Source organism: Taeniopygia guttata, chromosome 14, assembly GCF_048771995.1.
Source record: "Taeniopygia guttata chromosome 14, bTaeGut7.mat, whole genome shotgun sequence".
Taxonomy (NCBI): domain Eukaryota; kingdom Metazoa; phylum Chordata; class Aves; order Passeriformes; family Estrildidae; genus Taeniopygia; species Taeniopygia guttata.
Window position 1 is genome coordinate 1,169,815 of NC_133039.1, and position 27,227 is coordinate 1,197,041.

At 44.0% G+C, this 27,227-nt stretch overlaps 2 protein-coding genes across 2 annotated transcripts; both read left to right on the plus strand.

Annotated features, from left to right (window-relative positions):
• Nucleotides 1–1,255: 1,255 nt before the first annotated feature.
• On the plus strand, nt 1,256–13,779 carry KDELR2 (KDEL endoplasmic reticulum protein retention receptor 2). Its single transcript, XM_030284649.4, has 5 exons — nt 1,256–1,479; nt 7,935–8,035; nt 10,425–10,583; nt 11,640–11,892; nt 12,573–13,779. The coding sequence occupies exons 1-5, from the start codon at nt 1,389–1,391 to the stop codon at nt 12,605–12,607; spliced, it is 639 nt and encodes a 212-aa protein (XP_030140509.1). The 5' UTR covers nt 1,256–1,388; the 3' UTR covers nt 12,608–13,779.
• A 572-nt stretch (nt 13,780–14,351) lies between these two features.
• On the plus strand, nt 14,352–26,901 carry DAGLB (diacylglycerol lipase beta). The gene is made up of 15 exons (XM_002197340.7): nt 14,352–14,589; nt 15,212–15,363; nt 17,554–17,728; nt 18,220–18,481; nt 18,569–18,694; nt 19,658–19,785; nt 20,695–20,821; nt 21,154–21,237; nt 21,694–21,771; nt 22,170–22,250; nt 22,338–22,465; nt 22,927–22,995; nt 23,091–23,163; nt 24,048–24,301; nt 25,766–26,901. Exons 1-15 carry the CDS (start codon nt 14,495–14,497, stop codon nt 25,956–25,958), a joined length of 2,025 nt encoding a protein of 674 aa, XP_002197376.1. The 5' UTR covers nt 14,352–14,494; the 3' UTR covers nt 25,959–26,901.
• The last annotated feature ends 326 nt before the right edge of the window (nt 26,902–27,227 follow it).

Sequence of the window (27,227 nt, forward strand, 5' to 3'; positions counted from 1 at the left end):
ACAGTCCATAACCTTCTGCTGTGGGAACTTTTCAATGTATAATTCTGTAACAGTAAAGTCCTTACACTATTTCCTCAAACAGGCTGTGAAACAATGTAAAGCAAGAGATTTTAAAGAAATGAGCTACCCAGCAAAACACCACTGTTTACCTGGAGTAAACTGTTACCCATTTTCTACAACCATTGGAAATCCTATTCCTGGGCAGCTATTCCTATTTTTCTTTGCTCTTGTTTGGATTGTTGGGTTTTTTTACAGAGAACATTGGAGAGTTATTAAAAGGAGATGCCTCTTTTGAACTGCCCACTGAATTTACTGGTCATGTCCTGTTTGAGGGATTAAGGACTCTGACGAGGCAGTGTGGTAACTCTCAAGGCATGATTATTGAATAAATAATTGCTATTTTTTCTTTTTCTTGGAAGTTTACACAGAATCACAGAATTGTTAGTGTTGGAAGGGACATCTGGAGATCACCCAGTCCAACCCTCCTGCCAAGGAAGGGTCACCTGGAGCAGTGACACAGGAACGTCTCCAGGTGGGTTTGGAATGTCTCCAGGGAGGGAGAATCCCTGACTGCCCAGTCCTGTCCCAGCGTTCTGTGGCCCTCAATGTAAAAAACTCTTCCTTGTGTTGAAGTGAAACTTCTTGTGTTTCAGTATATGGCCACTGCTCCTTGTCCTGTCACTGGGCACCACAGAAGAGAATCTGGCACCATCCTGGCACGGGCTGCCCAGAGAAGCTGTGGCTGCTCCATCCCTGGAAGTGTTCCAGGCCAGGCTGGACGGGGTCCCGAGTACCCTGGTCCAGTGAGTGGCATCCCTGCCCATGGCAGGGGGCAGAATGAGATGATCCCTAAGTACCCTTCTCACCCAAACCATTCTGTGTTTCCATGATTCTGTGACCCTCTTGGGACCTATCGATGAGATCCCCCCTCAGTCTCCACTTCTCCAGACTAGCAAGGCCCAGCCCTCGCAGTCTCTCCTAAGAGAGACACTCCAGACCCCTCATCACCGTTATGGCCTCCGCTGGACTCTGTCTAGTAGCTGATGTAGATTTTTAAACTGTTGGCGCTCAAAACATAATAAAAAATATATAATATATATTATATTCGCTATTGTGTATATATGTATACAGATCAGCTTCTCAGCCGCCGAAAGGGCAGAACCCCGCGGCCGCTCCCCTCCGCCCGCCCGGGCCCGCGGCTGCCGGGGCGGCCCCGCCGTGAGGGCGGCGCGGGGCGGGGCGGGGCGGGGCGGGCGCTCCCCCGCTTCCCGGCGTGCACCGGCGCGGGGCTGCCTGGCCACGTCCCCGGGCCACGTCGCTCGGTGCCCGCTGAGCTTGCGCCATCTTCGCTCCCCGGCTCCGGCTGCGCCGCCGCCTCTGCCGCCGCCATGAACATCTTCCGCCTCACCGGGGACCTGTCCCACCTGGCGGCCATCATCATCCTGCTGCTCAAGATCTGGAAGAGCCGCTCCTGCGCGGGTGCGTGCGGAGGCCGCGGGGCGGGACCGGCCGGGAGGCTCCGGGCCGCAGAGCCCCGCGGGAGCCCCGCCAGGGCCGGCGGCATAGCCCCGAACTCGCCGCGGGGTGCTACGATCGCCCCCGAAGGGCCGCGCCCCGGGGAAAGCCCAGAGAGCCGGGGCGGCGGGGGGGTCCCGCCTGTCTCACTGGCCCGGGAGGCGGCCCTGGTGAAGCGGGGAAAGGCGGGGAGGGCACCGGCCCCGCTGAGGCGCCCCCGAGGGCCCCGGGGCGGGCGGGCAGGCAGAACTCGGTCCGGCCCGGTGAAAAGGGACGGTCGCTCCCGTTCGCGCAGGGGAGAGGGCTCTGCCCTCCTCCTGACCTCCCCGGGACTCGGCCGCCTCCAAATCCAGCGCTGGCGGAGCGGCTGAGCAGCCCGGAGAGGGGGAAGGAGGAGGCGCATCCCCGCTCCGGGGTGGGGGTGCGCCAGCGGGAGCTGCATTTCCCTGGAAGGTGTTGTGGTTGCCATTATTTGTACTTTAATCCCTGTGCACGCCGCTCCGGCTGTGTCCGGGAGGGTCGCTCCTTCCTTACGTAACTGCCCGACGGCGGCGAATGAATGGGGAGGCCGGTGTGAAGCGGGGGGGAAGCAGTTCGTCCCCCGCGGGGCGAGCAGCCGCCCTCTCTGCATCCCTCCGTTCCTCCATCCCTTCCCTCGCTTGCCCTGGCCGCGCCCGGCCCCTGGGCCGCTGGTGTACGCGGTTTGGTGCAGGCCGGCCGCCGCTGACTCCCGTTCGCAGCCCCAGAAGTTTCCCTCTCTCCCCTTCCCTCCGTGGCGGCCTCACGCTCCCCTAGTCCTTGGCTTTTGTGCAGGCATTGAGCTGTGCTTCGTGCCGCTGTTAGCGGGTTCGCTGTCGGCCGGGCCAGCCTGCGGTGGGGAGCTGCAGGAGGGAGATTCCCGGCGGGAGCCGCGGGCCTGCGTGACGTGGCAGCGGGAGCTGCGCCGGGCCCGGGCCGGCGAGCCCCGCTCCGCCGCCCCCCGCTCCCGCTCCCCCCGATCGCAGCGGGCGTGCTCCAATTCCCGGTGCCGTGCTTCTCCTTTCCCTTCGGCTGTACGGTGTGGTGGTTGCAGGGAATTGCAGGCAGTTCCCATAACTGCAGCGTAGCTGATTTCTTTCAGAAAACTGGGAGCTGTTGTCATTCAAAATGGGCATTTCCTTGCGGTGTGTGTTATGTGGATCGGTTTTGTTGTGCACGGGAGCTTGACTGGGAGCTTGGCTTTGCCTGCTCTCCAGTGAGCTTCTCCTTCTTTAGTGAGGGCGATTGTTCTTGAAATCAGTTTGCCGTGTTTTGATGATACTATTCAAATACCGAGTTAGCACTGTTGAACAGATGTATCTGTAAAGTTTTCAGTTGAAAGCATGAAGAATTAGTTAAAGTTGTAACCTGAAATAACTGAGAATGGGGAAATGAGATTTACACTACAGGTAGGAGGAAGTACAGGTTTGGTATGTTGTCATGTCAAATCACCAGCTAATCACTTAGTAGCACAAAAAAAAAAGAGTGAATGAATAGTTTTGTTTTTTAAAAACTAAACTAATAGCTTTGGCTTTAACCAGACTTAAAGTAAAAACTATTCTTAACTTTACAAAAGAGGTCAAACAAGTGACTCCATGGCCCACATGCAGTGGTAGTGCAGAACTATTGTTCCTGAGGTCCTGGAGAACAAGAGCACCTTCCTGATGAACTTACCTGGCTCAAGCTTTAGTGCATGACAGGAATCCTGCCTGGATCCGGCAGGAGAGGGCCTTGCCTCCTCCAGCTCTTGAGTAGAGCTTTGTCCTGTGTTTGAGAAATGCAGTTGAAATTACAAACAGCAGGAGGGTTAATGATCTAGAAACTGAATGTCATTTAATGTCTGAAGAAAAAAAATGTGAAACTCTATTGCAAGGCTGAAATTCAGAAATGGTTTGAGCCAAGGGATTCTTAAGTGACCATTGGATGTGAGGTTATTTACACAGTATAGTACAATGTGACCTCGTCCCATCTTTCTGCTTAAAAAGTGGTCTGATGTTGCTTTCCTTAAGCCAATTGTGATTGAGAATCTCTACTCCTAGGGGTTTATTCATAAGAAAACGGTTTCACACCAATCATTGGTACAGCTTTCTCCAAGACAGAAAAGCAAACAGGCCTGTATCATATAGGTGATACAGCTCTCCCCTTTCCCAAATTAGCCAGTGTCCCTGGACACAAACACACATGCATGAGCTCTTTCAGTAGAAAATACTTGCTTAGTTAATTTTCTTGAGGGTGGGGGGGAAAAAAAAAGGCAAAAAAGCAGAAATGTGTTTGTCAGGGGTTATTTCTTTGGTGTCTTCTAGTTCTGCCTGTATCCTCAGGAGTAAATCCAGATTTGTATTGCTGCTGTGAGATTGGTGTCTGAGGCCTATCAGGTTTGTCTAGAATGAGAAGAACATGAATACCTCAAAGGACCATGAGTAAAGAATTTTATTTCTGGGGCTCTGTTCCGTTCCTCCTAGTGGTTCATTGTTGTTGGTTGAGGTTTCTATTGATGAAACTGTTGTAAATATACATTTGCATATGTTTGTAAAGTCATGTGTGACAATAACCCCTAAGCAGTTACCAGTTAATGTTAAGCAGCTACAGAGAGCCACTTATTAGAGGGCTTTCTGCCATTTCTTTACACTGTATGGTTATTAGAGCCATTTATAAATTAAATAAACTTACACCTCGTGGTTATTGGTGGCTAAGGAAACGCAGGCAAACCAGCTGCTACTTTAACCATGCACTTTTGAAGCAGTAGAGATTTTGAAAATAAATAAGGGCTTCTAACTGCTTTGCAAGCTGTGATCCATGAAGAGCTGGCAAACCACATGGTGCCGACTCCTCTCTTCTGGTTGCATCTGTGTGTGTCTGAGGCCTTTGTTCCAGGAGAACTCGGAGGCCTGGAGAAGCAGCTGGAAATGAGGGCGACAGCCTGTGCACCTCTGCTGCAACCTGCTGGTTTTTGAAGACTCATAGTCCCCATTTTCTTTCTTAAGAAGTGACTCCTGTAATTAAAGAAGACAGATGAGGCTAGGCTCATCTGCACTTTGAAGCAGTCTGTGTTTTCTGTCTTTGAGAAATGTAATTTTTTTTTTCCTTATTTAGTCAATAGGTTGAAAAGATAACAAGGAAAAAGCAAATCAAATCTTAACTTCAGAATTTTAGAGCTGGCAGGGAAACAATTTTTTGCATGTCTGGTTATTTGAGTTTCCAAATTTAGAATTTGGAAAAATGTTTGCCACTCAAAATAATGGTTCAAAAATCGTTAGGAAGAAGCATGGAGAATGTAGTAGGTAACTCCATTATCGACATCATGTCATAATTAGGAAATTCATGAGACTTGAGGAATCCTATGCTTTCAAGCATTGTTCTGTTCTTACCATTTCAAGTCAAATTAGGTTGTTTGCAGTGCAAATTACTGCCTGAAAATTGATTTGCATTTCTCTGTGCCGTTTATCAAGTGTTAAAGGTGACCTGCGGTTGCAGTGCTGTCCAATTAATGCTCTATAATCTAAAAAAGTAATATATATATAGTAAATGTGTATTACTTTTGCTAGGTAATATAGCTGTATCTCAATTTTATGTGTCTGTTGTGGACCAGATACTAGGCTAAGATGAAGACTTCTGACAGTACTTTGCCATAGGCTGCTGCTAATTTTTCTGTATTTTCACAAAAACTGATGCTTTAGGTAGCTTTGAAATTTTTTCTCTCTCCTTGAAAGAAAGTATTCTCTTTCAGTTGGAAAATTTGTCTTTAAAATTAGGTTGGGTTTTTAAATTGGAAGCGCAGGAGTATTAGTTGCTGGTACTTATTAGCAGAACCAAAGGAATTGTGGTTCTGTGGGTGATGTGGACTTGGTACAGAACTGAACTACTTTATTTTTAAAAGCCTGTGACGTTTCCATGGCAAAGTATGAACTGACCTTGCTTAGAAGAATTTTTGTTTGTAGGTTTTATGGCTGTGATGTGCAGTTCATATTTGGTAAGTGCTGTACACACTCCACAGCTCAGCACCTCTGCTCCTGCCTGTTATTCCTTACCTGACTCACCACAGCAAAATGAAGTTGATAAGAAAGTACTACAATTTCAGCTCTGCCCTCCTGCCTGGCTGTGAAAATCACCTGAATTAAAGTTTCATGCTATGGCTTTCAGCCAAGCTGGAGTGCAGAAGTTGAAGGAGTTTTTCCATGTGTGAGGATGGAACAAAACGGAGAGGTTTGGTTCTTCCAAATTGGAGCTCAGAGCTTTGGAAGAAGAAATAAAAATATTTTTATTTAGTTCAAGAACTAGTAATGTTTGTGGGAGTAAAAGGAAAGGGAAAAGGATGCTGTTGCCAGCCGTGAGCCAGGGTCAGTGTTGTTACACATACATTGATACATTTCCTAAAGTTTTAAAATGCATCAAAGTCGCTGTTGTGTTTACCTGTTTCCTCGCCCTGGTTTTGTTTGGTTTAGATGTTTCTCCCATCCTTTCATAGGCCTTTGGTTTACAATTTAAACCTTGCCTAGTCTAGTCTAGCCTACTTTACTTGAAAATTAGTTTAATCTTGAGTCTGGGGTGGGTTTCAGGATTTCACAACTGTTCTAAAGATTCAAAAATCAGTGAGAGTATTGAAAGCCTGTAATAAAAATTACAGCTTTGGGGTTGAGGAGGTAAGATTGGTAATGGCTTAAAAGAATTTGAGAATTTGTCAAGTATATTATATTTATTTATGACAGTATAGCCAGATTCAAATTTATAGCTGTTATCAATAATTATCTCTTATATGCTTTTTTTTTTTCTGTTCCCAATTATTTGCTAAAAGAAAATAGCATGCTAAATAATTTAGCCTAATTATATTCTGTAGTATCAAGCTGCTCTGTAATCTGTCCAGGTGGATTTCCTTGTCCTGTGGATTCTGACCTTAGGACAGCTTTGGTTGCTGGGAGGTTTTGCTGGCAAGTTGTGATGCCAACAAGCACACCTGGGATGAGCCCAGAATGCTGCTTCAGCTGTCTGTGCAATTCTCTTGTAGTTCAAAAAATATCAAATGTATTTTTTTTCCTAAACTTTGGGAGGTAGTTTGTTTGTGGGGTTTTTTTTTCTTCTTCTTTTGGGGTGGGGCAGCATGGTTTTTTTGTAATACTTGCAGCTTGTGTTTTATGGCTTTACAGCCTGCAGATTTTGAGATGGTTTATGTTCCCTGTACTTTATTTTGGCTGTTCTGTAGGTGGCACATCAGGCTCGCCTTGCAGACATTCCACATATGATATTTGCAAACACACCCCTTTTTAATTGTTACTGTTTCAGCCATTCTTGTACTTCATAGGTTAAATTCCTTCATCTGGAGCAGTTTATGCCATGTTCCTTAAGCTGGAGTGAAAAAGGACTTCAATAGCCGTGGCAGATTGCCTTCTCCTAATTGCTTTATGGTGCTGTTAATAAAAGCCTTTCTAGAAATATCCCTGTATAAAGGGACGAGGATTTTCAGCCTCTCCTACAGAGTATTTTTCCCTCTTGTTTTTTGAAGAAGACTTGCATGCTTAGCTGAACAGATTCAATTATTTTCGCCCTGGATGACTGAAAACAAGAATAATTGGAATAACAAGATAGAGGCACAGAGTAGGTTGTTTTGTCCCCCTGCTGTGACAACCACCACATCAGTATTATGGAGCGATGCTTCACCTCAGCTTTCGGAAGCTTTTAGTGACTGACTGTGCAAAGCTTTTATGCTTCTAAGTGTGCTCTAGTGCCTGAAGTTAAGTACAAACAAACATTTTGACATTGGGGCTTTGACCTAGAATCGAAAGTTGCTTTGAAGATGCAGTGTAGATATCTGATATTTTATCTCACTTCTCTTTCTTTTTAAAATTTTTAGTACATAATAACATGTGGGTTTGATTGTTTGATGTTTTTCTCACCATGTGGCCAATTGAGTGTGTGAATTGAATTGCCTTATGTTTTAAAATCTATGTATTCCTCTAAAATCCCATTATTGGTGCCATCATACCTTCTGCTTGTCACTGGGTCTGTTCTGTCTATTGCCCTTGTACCTTTCCAGCTATTCAGCATCTAAAGATTGTACTGAGGCATGTGACAGCTCTCTGAGAACTGAAAGCTAATGCAGCCTTGCCCAGTGATAGAGCAGATAGCTTGCAGGTGATATTTTTTGGGATGACACTACCTGCTGTGAGTAACTTCTAAACCTTGTGTAGTGCCAGCACCTCTTCCAGCACAGGGTAACTTATGTTCACACTACTGAGCTTTACGGGCTTAGAATTCTGTTTTTACAGCTTGGGAACTTGGATTTTGTCCTAATTTTGTGAGCAACTTGCTTAAAAATAAAGGATATATCCTTTCTCATCCCAGCCATCAAATGTTTCAAAGCACCTCATCACTTTCTGAATGATTAATTATTTCCTTTATCACTTTAGGTATTTCTGGGAAAAGCCAGCTTCTGTTTGCACTGGTCTTCACTACCCGTTACCTGGACCTCTTCACTTCATTCATTTCATTGTATAACACATCTATGAAGGTAGAGTATCCTGAAGAGTTAGAAAAGCTAGTGAGGTTGCATGTAGAGTGCATAATTCCATTAATAAAAACAATTTTTAATGTCCCACTGCACCAAAGCTCCAGATGGGCTTTGGATAAAGAATGTGGAAGATGGACTCAAAATCTTGCTTTTTTCCCCTGCACTCTACATGCAATTTTAAAAAACTGTTTATATCAGGACTGTGGCATTTAGAACAAATGGCATTTTGGTTATTGAAAATGCAGGCTTTTGGAAGAGTGGTTCAAATAAACTGTATTTCTCATTTGAGACATTAAAGCTCAAGTAAATCTCCTTTTGTTCACTACAAGGTAAATTAGTATTCAGAATGCACTGCCAGAATTGTAGCTCCTGTCTGGTCAGAGGCTGATCAAAAGTTGACATGAATAAGCTTTAAGGAATGTAGCTTCTATGAGTTGTACCCCTGTCACTTGCCCACTGAATGTCAGTGAGCCTGAATTTGAGTTTTTTACTCACTCATTCCTGCAATTTCTGGTACTGAGTACAAGAAAATAAAGCAGTGGTCTGGGAGAGGGCAGTATGTTTATGTTTTTTAAATCCAATTCCTTTCTTTTTTGATTTTCTTGATGCTTTTCAGCTTTAATTTAGAGGGTAGTATAACTTTGCCAAGAGGAAAGACTAAAGTAATCAATAATGCAAAATGTATGGATGAATTAGGGAAATGAGACTTCAAAATAAAATTTTGTGTTTTAAACTCACACTTGAGTGAAATGTGTATGCTTAAGTTTTAATATTAACAGTATAGATGAAGAGCCGTGGATTAAATGAAATATTCTTGAAACAGAAGCTTTTTCCATATGTAATTCCTGATTGGAAGGTACCATTAGGTGCCCTAAAGGAGAAGGTAGGGTTTTTTTGCCATTTATTCACTTATTGGTTGTGATTCAGGGCCACGAGCACATCTTTGTTCTGCAGCCCTCCTAACCAGAAAAGGAAGGAGTGTGGAAAAACTAACTTTCAAAATGGCAACCTGTATTTCAGTTTCAAAGGTTAATGCTTAGAAAGACTGATGGATATAATTGTCTTTTCAGCCCATTATGGCAGTGTCACGATGAAGCTGCTTGAGTGTCCCAACACAATTTTGTGTTATATTTATTTATATGTAGGAGTATATAATGTTACACCGTTGTTGAGTACTTGAGAGAACTTTAGTTGAGAAGTCAAGAGTTGAGATTCTTGAGATAAAGAAATTCGTAATGTAAGAAATTTGGATTCATTCACACTTTCTGAGTGGGTTCTATGACCATACCTGCTGTGATTTGTTTACACCCATAGTAAAGGTTCCCTGTATCCTGTCCGGTGGTTCTTTATCTCCACTCAGCTGGGGTGCTTGTGTAGCAGAGCCTTTGGGTTCTGAGCTCCTTAATACAGTATTTGTAGGATTTTGTCTGTGAGCAGAGCATTTAGTGATTAATAGCATCTGCAAACAGTGGGATTTTTAATCTGTTACTTCTCTGTTGCAAAGAACCCTTTTTTAATGTGATAGATGCTTTGGAACATTTAATCTTTGTGCTGAAAGTGGCAGAAGCTAAAATATTTGTCTAGTCTTCTGTACTGTGTTGACTCCAGGACAATGAGCTCTGTCCTGATGATGGCAGTTTGACCTTTAGAAAGTCTTTGAGTCTCTCTAGTTCTGTTTTTTCACCTGTAAAATGAAGTTTTTTGCTTATTCCACAGGGAATAGCTATAAAGTCTACTGTGCCATAACTATTCAAAATAGTTAGGCATCAGCTCAAATTGAATTTTGGTTCATTGCTTCTCTCAGTATTGCAGGTCTTGTGGCCTCTTGGTTGGTAAAAAACAGTGTCCAGTTGCCACTCTTCAGATTTTAGAGATGTTTAAAGGTCCAAAGCAAATCAGCTAACTTGTGCTATATTTAATGGTTGTCTGAATGGGACTTATTGAATATTTTTTTAATTGCCACATGAGCCACACCATGCGGGGCTTTTTGAATGTAGAAAGGCCCCTTCCATTATTATTGTGTGTATGCACCTGCACATTTTTAACCTAAATGTTTGGGATCATGCTTCCCCTGCTGTTGCAGAACATGTATTCCTTCTCCAGTTGCTTCCTTAGTTCTGGAATGGGTCTTGACCTTTGGGCAGTCACTTCAACCATGGGCATGTGATGCCTTTAAAGCAGCAAAACCAGTAGGGCCCAGAATCACTCATTTTGAATTATTACTTTGCTGACAAAAGTTAAACACCGCCAGCAGCCTGAAAAAACACATAAACAACACAAAGAATCAAAAAAGACCACACTTACTCCTCTTAGTGCTTGTTCAGGGAGTGTGATTTAATGCTGGAACCTCTGTGGATTGTTTTGGGGTTGTTTCTTTCCTTACCCTCAGCTTATCTACATCGCTTGCTCGTACGCCACCGTGTACCTGATCTACATGAAGTTCAAGGCCACCTACGATGGAAACCATGACACCTTCCGAGTGGAGTTCCTGATAGTTCCTGTTGGTGGGCTCTCTTTTCTTGTCAATCATGACTTCTCTCCACTGGAGGTGAGTTGATTGTAAACGGGAGATTTTTTTTTTTTGCTAAAATATTTAGTACGTGAGGATGAGAATTTCTATGCCTGACAAGTGAATGGTTGAAGGGTGTCTGTGTTTAGTAGGTTCAGGCTAATCCTTTCCTCAGTGAATCTGTGTGATGCAGATGTCTGTGCAAATTGAAGGCACCTCCGGAGACCAGCATTTTTATCAGCATAGATTATTTTATTAAGCAGAAGACTGTGTTTTTCCCAGTACACTCTGATGGCTGTATTAATTCAGAATTCCTTTTGTTCTGTTTGTTAAAGAAACCACTGGTTTTTGAATAGTTGGTGCCACCTGGTGAAAACAAAAGGAATTATACTACTGTTTAAATTTTATAGAATTGCAAATGGTCTAGACTATAAAAAAGAATTGCATTCTATTTAAAATGCAGCTATGTGTTTAATTGTAGAAAAATTATATTAAAAATGTAATTACAGAGAGTTCAAACAGGTAATTTTTTTCTACAAAATAGAGAGTAACCTAAAGTGCTTGTTTTACGTGGACTGAACTGTATTTTTATATTGGAGTTAAATGAATTTATTACAGAGTAAGGGAATTTGAATTGCAACACTTTGAGACATATTTTAAATTTTGTTCTCTGTTAATTGTTTCTTTAAACGAATAGATAAAAAATGAAAGAACATTAAGCAGGGGAATGGACTTCATCTTCCTACAGCTTTCTCAGCATGGACTCTGTAAGCTGCATTTCATGGTAATGTGAAATGTTTGCACACAAGTTCCCTCACAAGTAAACCTGTGTGTGCCAGCTCAGCAGAGAGCTGGTTTGGAGAGTCTGCTGTCTGCCAGGAGAGTTCCCTCCTGCCATCCTCTGGTTAATTATGAAGCTTTCACTTAGTTTTTCCTGTACCAGGGAAAGTTTGCCAAAGTACTGGACCTGTATGAATAGGTATTCATCCATCCATAACATTGTTAGAGAGTGAAAAGCCAAGCCAAGTCAAATGTTTTCTGTCCTGCTGTTATCAGTAAGACAGTTGGATATACCTGTGTATTTTTTCCTTTCAGATACTGTGGACCTTCTCCATCTACCTTGAATCGGTTGCTATTCTCCCTCAACTCTTTATGATCAGCAAAACTGGGGAAGCAGAGACCATCACTACTCACTATCTTTTCTTCCTGGGTCTGTACCGTGCCTTGTACTTAGTCAACTGGATTTGGCGTTACTACTTTGAGGGATTTTTTGACCTCATAGCTGTTGTTGCTGGTGTGGTCCAGACCGTTCTGTACTGTGACTTCTTCTATTTGTATGTTACAAAAGGTAAGAAATACACTAACTTCCAGCTTCAGGTTGTGAAATGTAGCAGTTAACAGGTTCCTAGGGGTCTGCTACATCAGCATTACAAGCTTGTTTATTCTGTGTGCAAATTAGTTCTGAAATACCCTTAATTTATTGAGTACAGTTTGTGCTAGTGTGGAGCATTTCTGAGGATTTTTTTGGGGTATGGGTAGAATATAAATATATAAATGGTCTGATGAATTTTTGGAAAAACTTAAGTATGTCTAAATATATATTGCTGTTGCCTTCCATGGATAAGCACGATCCTCCTGCTTCCCCTGACCATTTACACTGTTACATGCATATCCCGTGTTTGCAGACACCTTTCTCAGTTGTTTGACTACTGTAAGAGTTGAAAGTTTCCACCATGTAACCACAAAGCTGTGTTATTTTAGTCATAATACTTAAGAGGCTGTGGTGGGGGACTAGTATGTCCTATGAGGCTGAAAAGTGGGAACTCCAGGGTGCCACAAGAGGGCAAGGTTAGAATTGTTAATTCTAGTTTTACCAGTGTGTATTGAAGAGACAGAGGCAGCCTAGGAGGATTGTGCAGTGGACCCATTTGGTGTGGAAGGTTTTGGTCCCTGTGACATTTTAACAGTGCTTCTCCTGCATCACAACTTTGTTTTGCTGACTGTTTTCTTCCCCACTTCTCCTTGCAGTTCTCAAGGGAAAGAAGCTCAGTTTGCCAGCGTAAGTGCCAAAACATCACCAGCATCTGTCCTGTTGGATGCTTGGACAGAACAATCCTTATCACAAGCAAAGGTGAAGATGCTTGAGACAGAAAGTCAGAAACACAGCTCTTTATAGTGCAGGTAGTCATCAGCGGCTCTGTAAGAACGGAGGAAAAACAACCAGCAGATTTCTGTTTGATGCATCTTGCCTTTATCTTTTTTATTACTATGTATAAAGATTTTTTACATAAAGAAACTTATACTGTATTAATAAATTCAGTGTATGGTTTCAATTGGAATAGTTCCAAAAGTGAGATTTTTGTGAGATTGTTTATGACCAGGAACAAGTGCAAGCGTTTTTTTTTTAATTTTCAAAATTTTCTTTGAAATGACTGATTTTTTTTCTTTTTTTTTTTTCAGTGCACAAATATGTGCATCCTTGATGGATGGTAGTCATCTGTTTTTTCCCTTTGATTCAGTTTTCATTCCACTATATTTATTTTTTTTCCAAAAGGTGAATATATCTCAACTCTAAATCTGAAGCCACCAATGTTTGATGTGATGTGCTGGTGCCCAGTCTTTGTGCCATCTGCTGACATGGAGTTCCTTATTCAAAATATATGCTGGTGCTAGAAGGGGAACAGTCACATTTTGAAGTTGTTCCCCTTCTAAAACAGGCTGATGGCAAGAGGGCAATGAGGAAATCACTTGAGGCCATGAAGACGCGCTCTTTCTGTTCTGCCATGATGTCTGGGAAGGTAATCCCAGTAACAAAAGCACTTGGCAGCCCAGGTGATGAGGTGTAAGACATGTGATAGTATTAATTAGTGGGAAATGTTTGTGACTGTGTTGTTGGTTCAGGAAGAGAAGGTTAAATACCTTGGATGTCCAGCCCTGCTCCACCATTAGAGCTGTAGGAAAGGGAGACTTGTAAGTTGTTGATTACAGAAATCATTTTAAACAGTATCTACATTTTCTTATCAATGAATGCTTTATAAGCAACTTCCATGTTCAGCTTCAAGTGGTTTTCGATGTCACTTTTGGACAATTAATATTTTTTTTATAAACTTTTCAGAATCAGCAGCACCAGTTACCATTCTTCATCCTTTAAATGATTCCCTTTTTTTACTGAGCTGTTGCATGATTTATCCTGTGTTACCATCCTCAATAAACACTTTATGAAATGGTGAAAACATTTCGGGGTTTTTTCATTTTTTCCTTCTTGAATGTGAAAGTTTTCTGTTTGCCTGGGACTGGATGAAAAGTTATGGTGAGGATAAGTTGCCTAATGTCACTGCTGTATTGAAATAAAAAGGTTTTAGGGCTTTGAGGGGCATTATCACTGATGGAAACAATGATGGCCGAGTTCTGGCTTGTTTAGTAAGAGCTCAAGTCCTCAGGCTGGTGCAGAGGAGGGTTCGGTGCTGGTTTGTGGTTTATCTGCAGTTTAATTTGCCATCATTCTCCGTGTGGGTGCCGACTCTCAGTGCCGGGCCCAGCGGAGCAGCGTTCCTGCCCCGCCTGCAGCACAGCGAGCCCGGCAGCCGCTGAGACCCGCGCCCCGCTCGTGACGTCATTCAGCGGCTAGTGTGCGTTCTTCCGGGGCGGCGTGACGTCACGGTGCAGTGACGTCATTCAGCGGCCCTGGCGCAGCCTTCTTCCGGGGCGGCGTGACGTCACGGTACAGTGACGTCATGCTCCAACCTGCCCCGCCCGCTGGGGCCGCACCGCGCGCGCGCCCCGGGGGGGCGGGGCTCCCGCCAGGCGCATGCGCAGCGCGGTCGGGGCGGGGCGATGGCCGCAGGGCGGAGTGCGCGCGCGTGACGTCACGGCACCGTGAGGTCGTGCCCGCCCCGGGGGGAGCGTGAGGGACGCGGCCCTGAGGGAGCGGCGGCGGCGGCACCCGCAGCATGCCGGGGCTCGTGCTGTTCGGCCGGCGCTGGGCCATCGGCAGCGACGACTTCGTGCTCCCGGGGGCCTTCGAGCTGTTCGTCAGGCTGGTGTGGTAAGGAGCGTCCCGGGGCCGCTGCCCGGCGGGACCAGCCGTGCCCGCGGCCCGGGCGCTGTGGGTGCCTGGTACGGTGCAGGTGCGGTGCGGTGCACAGGGGCGCGGCACGGGGCACGGGCACGGTGCACAGGCACGGGCACGGTACAGGGGCACGGTACAGGGGCACGGTGCACAGGCACGGGGCACGGGCACGGTACAGGGGCACGGTGCACAGGCACGGGGCACGGGCACGGTACAGGGGCACGGTGCACAGGCACGGGGCACGGGCACGGTGCGGTGCCCGCGCTGCCGCTGCGCTCCGGCCTCCCGCACCCTTTGCGCTGAATCCTCGAGCAGCGCTCGGGTGGTTTCCTTGTTAATGCGGTGACTTTCGTTATTAGTACGGGACTGCTTCGGGATCCGAAGGAGGGAGGAGTAGCAGCAGGCGGCTGAGTTGTGCCTCCTTGCTGAGTGTGTTCGTGTAGCGGTTTCATCCCGACACTTTCCTTATGTAACAGGTCCTTGCTGTTAATCCGTGCGCGGTGCTTTCGTTCAGACGAGCACTATCGATCAGGTGGTCACTTCGCAGCAGGCACTTCTCCCTTCCTGCTGTAACTGTTGTTATCTCCCTTCCCGGCAGGTGGATTGGGATTCTGGTCCTTTACGCGGTTCACAAGGGGCAGTTTGACTGTCCCGGGGGAGGATTGCTGCACAGCTACCTGCTCGGCCTCATCATTCTTCTGGCTTTCATAATATGTGCATTATCTGCTCTTGTATACATCAGTATGCAAGGTAAATAGTTAGTAATGATGTTTTGTGTTTATCTAGTAGAATTGTAATAGATAGTGTGTTTATATAGATAAACAGTGTGTTTTTACTCCAGAGCTGACATAAAAACTACCAAAAACTTGGAGTGTTTTAATGGCAGTCAGACTTGAAAAGCTCCAACAGCATTAGCATATTTGCTTTAATAGTATTATCTTTGTTAGTCTGGAATCTAACATAATTAATAGATACAACAGCTTAGTTCAGTTAATGGTTTATTGCCATAAGAGCATCCTGAAAACTCTCTAGGTGTGACCTCTGATGTACACTGCTCCACCTTCTGACAGGAATTTAGGGAAGCTTATCCAGAATAATATGAAGTATCCTGTTAGTTCTGCCTTGCATAGGCAGGTTTAGTCATGTCTTGTGAAAATCCCTTAGCTGCAGTGGGCTGCCTGGGGAAAAACACACAGAAAAGTGAATTGTATAAATGTCATAATAAATCTGACAATGAGTACTGTTAAATAGAGCAGGACCCACAACTTGAAATGAATGGCTGAACAGAAGTAAGGACTGCAATGCAACTTCTAATTATTTGTAGAAATGGTTCATTTTGGGTTAAAATTGCTAGGAAAGCTTTTTTTTGGTGAGGCACCTGATCATGGAAGTAATGTTAAGAAGATTAATTTGAAATCTGTGTGTGGTCTCTGGAGTAACAGATGGGACTCCATAGTTTCTAATTTATTGGTTCTCATGATTCACTGAAAAGAAGTATTTATGCTTCTGTAAATAAGTATTTATACTTATTTCCATTTAGGCAATTTTAAGAGTGTATGAAGAGAAACTATGACAGAGCAGAGGTGTGGATGATAATCCTGGTCTTGAATCTGACCACTGGTTTTCCTAGAGTTTCCAGAGAAGGGGAAGTAAGATCAGCCAGACCATGGTGTTTATATCACAGTTTCACAGAATATTCTGAGTTTGAAGGGAGCCACAATCATCATTGCGTCCAGCTCTTAAGTGAGTGGGCCATGCAGGGGTCAGACCCGTGTCCTTGGGGTTGTTAGCACCAGGCTCTAACCACAGCTGCAGAGGTGAGAGATGTGACTGTAAACAGCAGTGATAAAAGAACCTTGTTTGGTGTGAAAGGACAGCTTTGAGGCCATTGTAACTAAGAAACTGAGTAACTCTGAGGCTGTATTTCCAGGAAAACAGAGGGTGAGGTGTGTTGGACTGTGGCTGGAATGTGTGGGTTTGGCTGTGCTTGGTCTTGTGCTGCAGCAGCCCTTGCGCTGCCTGAGGGTCGGTGATGCCAGCAGGGAACCTGCCTGGAGCCCTCACGCCCTGGGGTGGCGTGAGAAAGGAGCAGTTGTTTAGAGGAAGCACAGTTCCATCTGATTGTGTCTGTGTAAGCATCCTCTGCTGCAGGACAGGCTGTAGCCTGGGAATGGGAAAAAACAACCTCTGGATCAAGGGCTTTTGAAACAGCTTTATCACTGGATGTGAACCACAGCTTTGTAATTGGAGCAGTTCCCAAAGTTGTTTTTATTCTGCAGCCTTTACAAATTGCTTGTCTACACCTGAGCATGCACACCCTGCTACCCATTACCCTGGGATCAGCAGTCTGGTTTAAGAGATGAGCTGGCCAGAAGTTACTCCCTTTTTTATTGCCTTAGAGTGCTGAAACTAAGAGGTTATTAGTAAATTAACAATACAGAAAATAGCCTGAGAAGTATTTGTCCTGATAATGGTCCTACTTTTGTTCTCCTATTATTATTTAGTCACTCCAGTGAAAAAACTTCATTGTAGCCAGCAAAATAGGATCTGAAAATGAAATATTAACCAGCAAAAGCTAAATAGAATAATAAAAGCAGGCCCCAAGAGTCATGAGGAGCTGTAGGTGAGCTAGTGCTGCTGGATGCAACTCTGGCTTATGTGGGGCACAGCACTGCTGCCTCAAGTTCAGTGCAAAACTATCTCTGGATAGAGTTGTTTTGGGTTTTAGTAGAGTAGATTCTAAGAATCACAGCTATAAATCCACTGTAGTTTTTCTTAGCTTCAATCATAGCTTTCCATTAGTATGAAAGAACTTGATAGTTTCACTTAAGTTTCTTACTTTCTGTAAAGCCCAGGAAGTTCATATTTCCAGATACTATTTTATATACTTGAGGTACATTCGTGAACAGTTCTTGTTTTAAATTCTCTCTCTAATTTCAGGAACAATTTCTAATCCAGGCCCAAGAAAATCACTTCCCAAAATACTTTATACTCGCCTGCTTCTCTATTTCCCTGAATTCATCTGGGCTGTTGTAGGAGCTGTGTGGGTGTCAGACAACAGCGTGCAGTGTGAGAAGACTGTGATAAATGGCGTCATTGGGACAGTTATTGCAAGGTAAAGGTGCCTCCCTACAAATCTGAGCTTGACAGTGTATGGGAAAAGGAAAATGAGTTGGTATCCTTCCCTAAAAAGCTGCTTGCGTTGGGAGAGAAAGCATGTCCTGCAGTGAAGGAAAGGAGGTGAAGGTCAGAAAGTAAGAGGGGGAATTGGGAGTGTAGAAAACTGGATAAATATGAAGAGAGTCGTAACCTGATCACTTACCTGGTAGTGAAAAATGGAGCTGCTGCTGCTTCCAAAGCACTGGGCTGTGGGTCCAGGTTTGGTGCCCTGTGTGAACTGAGCCAACAGCCTTGTTCTGGTGCCCAGAGTTTTGCAAGCACAGTCCAGATAGTTGCAGCCTCAGCACAGCAGCAGGAGGTCTCCATACAGAATTCCATACCCAACTTCGGTTTCGGTCTGCCAAGATCTGTAGTTGGGATTTCTGGCACACTTGTCAGAAGTGTCTGGTTTCACAGTCTGTTATCCCACTCCCTCCTGTCTGGCAGCTGGATTATCATCATCTTCACCATCATTGGAGCTGTCATTGTCTTTGACCCCCTCGGGGGGAAGAAGACATTCTACCTGCCCGAGGGTGTGAGCCGCAACCTGGAGAGCAGCCAGTCGGGGCAGCTGCTGTACAACGTGAAGAGCTCTGCCACCAGGGTGTGGGAGAAGAGGATCAGGCTGCTGTGCTGCTGCATCGTGCAGGACGACGACCACCGGGTGGCTTTCACCAGCATCGCTGAGCTCTTCCGCAACTACTTCTCAGTAAGAGGGAGAGCCTTGCTCCAAGTGTTTGGTGTTTTGCATTGAGGCGTAGGATGGTTTTACACAGCCTTCCATGTCTTTGTACAGGACACTGATCTGGTGCCAAGTGACATAGCAGCTGGTTTGATTCTGCTTCATCAAGAACAAGATAAAATGGAAAATTGCCCCAAAGAGCCTGAAGAAGTCCTGTGTCATTCGCCATCATCTCTCGTGGTAAGAGAGAGTTGGTGCAGCCTCTGCTGTAATTGTTCTGGGAAATGGTGCCGGGTCAAATTGAAATGCACTTGTTTTTGGAGAGGGTTTTTGTTTTGTTTTGTTTATTCTTTTAATGAGATTAAACACTGCAATAAAATTCATAACAATGTGCATTATTAAAAATGCAGTGAAAACAATGAGTTTGCTTTTGAATGAGTAGAGCTTCGAATGGGGAATTAAGTGCACAAAAAGGAACCATTTAGGACATTTGATCATTGATGAACAGTTCGGAGAGAAAGGGAGCAGAGGGAGAATGAATATTTGGTACTGTTTGCTTACAACTGAGAAGGTAATCTTCTAGTAGGTATTGTGGGCTGTTTGTCTGCTGCAAATACCCAGACAAGGTAAGAAGCAAAAATATAATCTTTTAAATGCTTGCAGGTTGTGGGTTAGTGTCCTAGCTGATTTTTGCTGGTCTGCAGTGGAGAAGAGCCTTTGTAAATTTTTCCCCTCGTTTTAGCCTGTGTTTCATAGGTGTATGTAGTTTTACTTTAACCAGTGCATCTCTGTCAAGTTCCTTTGGAATCCAGCCAGTGTGATGGGGTTGTGCTTTAAAAGTCTGTACCAGAGAGATCTGCTGCAGACTCTTTAGCCTTCCCTTAGACATCCTTAGGTACCATATTTGGAGTGAATGTTGTTTTCAGCATTGAGCTTATCAATGTATCAGCATTGGAAGAAACTGATTCAGTGACAGCTTTTCAAGATCCTTGAGCTGTGTAGGTACATAAATAAACACAGACTTTTTCCTGAAATACAAGTGGCTATTTTTAGTTCTTCTTAGACCTTGAGGTTTTCCTTTTGGGTAGTGTGTATTTCATAATGCTTTGATTTTCACTAGCCTGTGTTCAGTTTTATTCTGAGGCTGCCTAATGCAATGTCCTCCCTTTCTCTGCTTCCTCTTCTTTCCCTGTGTGCTTTCAGAGTGATGATTTGGATGTTGAGCTGGAGAATGCTGCTCACTACATGCTGTTTGCTGCAGCTGCCTATGGCTGGCCCTACTACGTGTACACCAACCCATATACTGCACTCTGTAAGCTCAATGGTGACTGGTAGGTTTGACCTCAGAGCTTAAAAACACATAGCTTCCTTCTGTTTAACTAGTCTTAGCAGAAGTAAAATTGTTATAATAGTAGTATTTTTGTTGCGTTAAATTATTTCACTCTTGGGTGTACATGAGTTTGGCTGCTGGAGTTATCTTTCAGAAATTCAGAGAAACAAAATTTCACTGTTTACTGCCCTCAAACACATTGGCTTTTTTTCATGGGAAAAGTTTGTGGTTGAGATTAAAAAAAATAATTTAGCAAAATGACGAAGAATTCGAATTAAATGAAACATGTTTTAAAATGAGGCTTTTTAGAGGTGCCTTTTGGGCACAGATAGACATATAGAAATAAAAGTGTATCAGTAGTTTTCTCTGTCCTAAGGAATTAGCACAAGTTCCCTGTCCCTCCAATCTCCTTTTTGGTCCTTTTGACTCCTTTACTCAGAAATGTTTATGTAAGTAGTTTTGCATATTGCTAGATAGGATTACTGTATGTGACCACTGGTATTTGTGACTGGAAGAATGATTTTTGTAATTACTAATATGAAATACTCATGTAATCTACTGAAATATAAATCACTTGAAGAAAAAAATTATCACATAATACTGTGGATGAAACTTGAGATCAGATTGCTGTGCAGATTTTTGTTTGAATCTCCTTTTTCCTTGTTTGTATTTTCTCTCAGGGGCTTGTAATCTTAACAATTCTTTTCTTACTGCACTGTTTGCTCTGCCAATGGTTCTGTAACAAGGCAGAAGTAACACCTTGCATCAGAATGTTTACTGGTGCTATTGCAAAAAGAAAGCACTTTTGATTCCTGGCAGAAGGCCCTCTGCAAATTTAACTGAGTTTGATTATTTGAAAGGAAACCTAGCAAGTTGGAACATGAAAGTTTTTCTCCTCTGTGTTTGTTAGTTGCAGAAATAGACCAACAGATGCTGATATAACGGGCAGTGATCGTCATAACTTTCACTTTGGAGCCATCCTAAAAATAACAGGACTGCAGTACAGAGACTTCATTCATATCAGTTTTCATAACAAGGTAAACAGTCTGGCCAGGGCAAGCTGTTGTGATTAATTCAGGGAAAGCAAGGGGAGAAGGGTCTAGTTTGCCTTCAGCATTTATGAATTGTAAGATGCAAAACCAAATAAAAACATCCAATTTGGATTTCTTTTCTAATTTAATAGAACAGTCACAAAACCATTTATATAAATCTATCTCAGCATTGAAAAAAGGCACTTGGAATAACTAAATAAGAGACCAGTTCAGCTTCTTTCCATAGTACAGTATGGAGTTCAGTAAGATTTTGCCCTTGTAAGTGCTTGCCTTTAGAAAATGTTGGTGTCTTTGCTGATTACATTTTTCTCTTCCAGATCTATGAGATTCCATTTTTTGTTGCTTTGGATCACAAAAAAGAAGCTATTGTGGTCGCCGTGAGAGGAACCTTGTCTTTTGAGGTATCATCCATCTGATATCAATAATGAGCTTTATAGAAATGAGTGAACTCCCAGTACCTAGAGAAAATTGTGTTATGCATGTTAAAATAACTCACTCACAGGTACAAGTCTGCCAGGTTTAAGTTGTAAGCCCCCCTTCCCTGGGGTGGGTGATATTCCGTGTGCTGCTGGAAGAGAGAGTGGAAGACAGGCAGGGGCAATTCCAAGTCACTGTGAGTGGAGGTGCATCCATAATGGGGTGTCTGTAATTGGAAATAGTTGCCAGGCTTAGAGCTGTGGTTGCTGTGTGTCTGCTGGGGTTGGTGGTGTGTGGTGGGATGTGCTGTGCTGCTCACACACCTGGCAGCCAGCTGGTGATGTCCCTGTGACAGGGCTGAGCAGCAGAGCATACAGCCCTGAGCTCACAGCGTGAGCCACACAGCCCTGCAGGGGCGCTGACCCAGGATTTGTTCACAGGACATTCTCACTGACCTGTCAGCAGACTGCGAAGACCTGACCCTGGAGGAGGTTCTGGAGAATGGCTTTGTGCATAAGGTGTGTGCAGCCTGTGGCTCTTTGTAGATCAGCTCAGCATAGCAAGCTATAAACACCTGGGGTCCTTAGTTAAACAGAAGAATGTTCTCCTTGTCAGATGGATTGCACAAATTATTTCAGTGTTTGGTGCATCAAATACTGCCTCTGGCACTGCAAGGTAGAATTTTTAATCCTCTTGTCAGACTTAATATCCTTATTAAATATTCCAAAACCTTTTTAACCCATATATACAATACATACAGACCTCTTGGTTATAACCAGACCTCTGTCAGGAGGATGTCAAAGAGAAGACGAGCTTTGCAAAAAGAAGTTGTTCTGTGATGGTGTTGTATTTAAACCATACATGTATCACACTTCTGATTAGAAACACCCTTCTAACCTGAACTGTTCTCTTGTAGGGAATAACTCAAGCTGCAAATTACATCTATCGAAAACTAATAAATGATGGAATTTTAAACCAGGCTTTCACAATTGCCCCAGTAAGTTATCTTCCAAATAATTGATTTATGAGTAAAATTACCCATGGCTTTTTCTGTGTCCATCTAAGTTTGTCTTTCTGTCTGCAGGAATATAAACTTGTGATAGTTGGTCACAGTTTGGGTGGTGGGACAGCGTCTATCTTGGCCATCATGCTCAGGAACTCCTTCCCCACACTGAGGTGTTACGCCTTCTCTCCCCCAGGAGGGCTCTTAAGGTGAGAGGCTTCTGTTGCTTGGTTCTGTGTCTGAGCTGTAAAAGTTCAAGGCAGCTGCCAGGTGTGTTAGCTGGTAGCAGTGGGCTGACTGTGGGTATGTTCTCCACTCAGATTAATTTGCTCCATCTGGAGTTACAGTCAAGTTCTTGGCAGAGTGTTACAGAATAAAACACATCTAGGGAATTCTGTCAGGCAGTACAATTAGAGTTTAAAATAACTGTTCCAGAAAAATACTCACCTGACTTGTCTGCCTTGGCCTGTTGGACATGCACACACCTTTGAGTCAGCACTGAGAACTCTGTCAGCTTCAGCAAGAAGGTCTGAACAACCACTGAGGCACTGACTGCAAATAGTGCTGCCACATGTTTGTATTCTTACTGAATTATTATGATCATCCTAAAACTAAAGTGTGCTTATTTCCTCAGTGTATATAAAACTAATTTTTTTCTTTTTTTTTTAAGCAAATCACTTGCAGATTACACTAAGCACTTCATTGTTTCAGTCATTGTTGGAAAAGACCTTGTTGCAAGGTGAGATGAAAATACTTTAAAATTGATATTTGGAGATGTGTTTGATAGTAGACAATAGGAGGCTTTGCTTAACTTTGTTCTGTGTGTTTAAACAGGTTAAGTATGCCCAACATGGAGGATTTAAAGAGAAGAATAGTGAGAATTGTGGCAAACTGCAACAGGCCCAAGGTAACCAAATGCAGTTCCTGGTTAAAAGTGTGGAATTGTTACTTGGGTTAAGCCCCAGATTTAATGCAGTGACTGCTGGTGTGTGTATTTTTGATCTTAAAACTGAGAGTAACAATTGTATTTCAGAACAAAGTTGTTTGCATTTAATTCAGTGACATTTGTGCTAGTCTCCTATCCTGTAAAGGTGTTGGGGAAAAGTCCCAAATAGCTAAAATTATGAAAAGTTAGTAAGATCACTTACTTTAATAATGTAATTACTAGTACCAGTAGGTAAGCAAATTATTAATTTTACTTATATATTACTGTCAGATTTTGGAAAGCAAGTATTTATCTGTTAAAGTGTTAGTTCTTTACTTCTTTTCACTGTTAGCAGGAAACAATTTTGAATGTGCTGGATCAGGTGGTGTCAGGCAGGATGGTGCTGGAGGTACAGGGGTGTGGCTGAAAGGTTCAGAACTGCTATTTTTGAACATCTGAATTTGAATCTGCCATGCCCACAAGATTTCCATGTAGTCCTGGGGATGAGCAGAGGGTCTGTGTGATGTTGTAAATACAGAAGAAGATAATGGACAGTTAGAAGTTACAGGTGCAAGAAAAGTAAAACCTGCAGAGCAAGAATCCACATGGAGTAATTCAGCTGGTAAAGATGGTAATGTTTCCTGTAGTATTACTGGAGGCTAAGGATCCATACTGTTGAAATTAATGTTACTGTGGGGAAAATTCAGGAAGAAGGTCATTATCAAACAAGATTTGGGGAGCATGTGTATAAAGTAATTTTTAATCTTTTAATTGTATTTTAAGGTGAAGTGTGTGCAAGCACACAACTAGAATAAGTTACTTGAAGGGATGGCAAACTTCACTTGGACTGTTCTCTCTGATTTCAGTACCAGATTTTGCTGCGGGGGTGTTGGTACGAGGTATTTGGAGGAGATCCTGATGACTTCCCAACAGAGCTGGATGGAAGGAACCAGGATGCCCTGACCCAGCCCCTCCTGGCCGAGGAGAGTTTAATGGTTCATCGGTCACCTTCGTACAACGCCCTTGAGGAGGAGCCACACTTGAATTCACCCCCTCAGTATCCTCATCTCTATCTGCCTGGAAAGATTATCCACGTTGTTGAAGAATGCAGCTCTAGGAGGTAAGTGCAACGATGAATACCTCCCTCCTGTCTCCCTGCAGTCTGCTTACAGCTCCTTGTCCCTTTCAAAGTACATGTTTCCAGCTCTGTGCATCTCCAGTACCCAGTTTAGGTTGTTGCACATTACTCAGTTTTCAGTTTCTATTCTGTGTCTCCTGACTTCTGTCTGTTTCAGTTCAAGCCCTGGACACTGTTCTCTTTATGCGTTATCCAGCCCGTTTATTGCAGCTGCTGAAGGGAGGACTTTAAACACAAGCTTGGCAAGTTCAGCTTTGCCAGGTGGCAGTTCCTGCCTGGGGCTGCAGATGTGCAGCGTGTCCTGGTAGAGGTGGAGTGGTTACAAAATAGGTCATTTCTGAGCAGTCCCACAAATGCTGGTGATTAGAAGGAGGTGCAGTAGTGCCTGCAGTGCTGCCCCAGCCAGACTGGAGAGCTGCAGCTGCCCCAGGACCCAGTGTGTGCCCACAGTCTGTAGCTTTTCCTGTCACTTGCTGCTTTTCTGTGGATGCAGAAAGCTGAGACAGAGACACCAGAAAGCTGAAATTGCTGGAAGGGTGAGGATTGTGGCTTTGTTGGGGCAGTGTTGTATTCAGGACTTTTTTTTGTGTGTTTTTTTGTTGATGTTGGTTTTTTTTAGAAAAAGCAACCTGAAACAGCCCATAAGCCAGGCAGGCCCTGGATAGCCTCTCATGTTCTGAGACAGAAATCAGAGCATTTTTAATTTGCATGAGACTATCTTACAGAAGAAAAGAGAAATTGCCTCTTACAGAGAGGGGGAAAAAAAGGATTGGAGAAGAAAGTAATTTCTTTCCTCCCATTTAGTAGATCAATGTTTTGTTTAAGCTTCGTATCTTTAATTTCTAATAATTTTAATACTAGTTTTACAAGTTAGATACTTGAACACCTCTGACCTGGGCAGGTTTTCCCAATAGCTGCTCTTCTTATTGAGTTCATTTCTTTTCTTTTAATTTCTTTTCCTACACAGCACAGCAGTTAATAATGGGGTTTTTCTAAGTAGGCCTAGCACCCGAGAGCCCCCATCATGTATTTGGGATTTAATTTTGCAGAATGGTGCGTCCTGTATGCAGCATTAAATGTATTGTCTGGTCTTGATACCACTGTGGCTTATTCCCTGAGTTTGACATTAACCAGGTGCATGTGCAGCGTTCAGTGCCCTCCCCCTCCTTGCTCAGGCTCTATTCTGTGTTTCTGGGAGCAGAATTATTTGAACCTTTGGTGGCTTCTTTCCGTGTTGAAGCACAGTGTACTGTGGTGCAGTTCTGCCCTCAGGGACACTTCGTGGCAGCAATCCCAGCTCTCTGCTGAAGGGCAGAGCTGCAGCTCTCTGGGCTGCCACCTGCTGCTCTGAGAGGCTTCCAGTTCCTCCCTGACCCTTTCGAGTGTCCAGGTTGGCTGTTCAGTTCTGACAGAGCCATTGTTAGTTGTGGTCTGTTTTTTCCCTAGGTTGTGTTCTTCAGATATTAAATACACGGCAAGGTGGTCAAACGAAACCGTCTTCAGCAGCATTTTAATAAGTCCCAAGATGATCACAGACCACATGCCAGATGTTGTGCTCAAAGCTCTGAACAGTTTGTCTCAGGAACACGCATCGTGTCTGTCGTGTCAAACACGAGAATATGACCCCAGTGCAGTATAACCACAGCTCGAGGACGACCTGGGCGGCTTTTTTGCAGGTTTCAGGTATTCGGGACACATTCCACTTCCATGCTTAAGTGGATTTCACTACTTTTCTCACATTGCATAAAATGAACAAGGGTCTTAATGCCCTTGCCTCTGCAGCGACCTCGGGGAATGTTGTGCTGGTGAAAGCACAGATTGTGTCTCTGTGCTGAAGGCTGGGCTTTTCCAGAAGGGATCAGGCTGAGAAGCTCCAGTCGAGCCTGTGTGTGCTGGCGCAGCAGCTGAACGCTTGACCAAAGTGAATGTGTGTGAGAACGATGTAGCCTCGTGTCAGAGCAGAGCCTTGCCAGACCTCATCCACCTCCTGCACCTCCACTTCTGCTCCCAGTCCCTCCTGGCTGCCTGGGCGGCAGAGCTGAGGGGCTGCAGCTCGGGGCTGGGGCTGAGTGAGCCCGGCCCAGGCGGGGCCGGGGCTGGGCAGGCTCAGTGATTGCACTATTTATTTTTTTTTTACAGATTGTGCTGGGATCCCAGGGTTGCAGGGGAGGGCTTGTTGTGGTTAAATGCTGCTTGGATATACATGTGCAATATTCTTTAATCTACCTGTCTTTTGTATGTGTTGATCTACATCATTGCTTTTATTGATTTTAAACTAAAACTACTTAATGAGAAGGAAAAATAAAGTATTCCTATCATTCAGGCCCTGGCATCATGCTGCTCACTTGCTCTAGTTCCAGCAACTGAGCAGCACTCTGATTCTGCCAAGAATGTGTAACCAGTTGTCATTTTTAAGAAGTGAATTCCTTGTTTCTAGTGTGTAACTATTTTAATTTCTTTCGTTTTTAAGGCTCAGCAGCATTTATTTAAAAGAAATTGATGTAAGTAAAATATGATGTGGTTGAGAATTAACTGTGTGGATGTTTCTGCTGTGACAAAATTAAATGCAGACTAAAACCTTGGCTCCTGTGCAATGACAGGTACCAGTGCTGGCTGTCAGAGCAACGAGGTCAGGCAGCACCAGTGGGGACCGTGCTGCTTTCAGGGCTTCTGGGGTCCCAGGGCACCAGCCTTGGCTGCAGCCACTCTGGAGGGGAGGCAATACACAGAGCAGGACTTTAAATAAAAGCCTGGAATCTGGGGCATTTAAGCACAAGCTGTGACCAGCACAGAGGAAAAGCATTTCTGTTTGCATAGAGGGGAGTGGAACAGAGACCCTGCCCCCCGCTGCCAGCAGCTTTAAGGCACTGCACAAGCAGCAGCAGGAGCTGTCACAAGTGCACCGAGA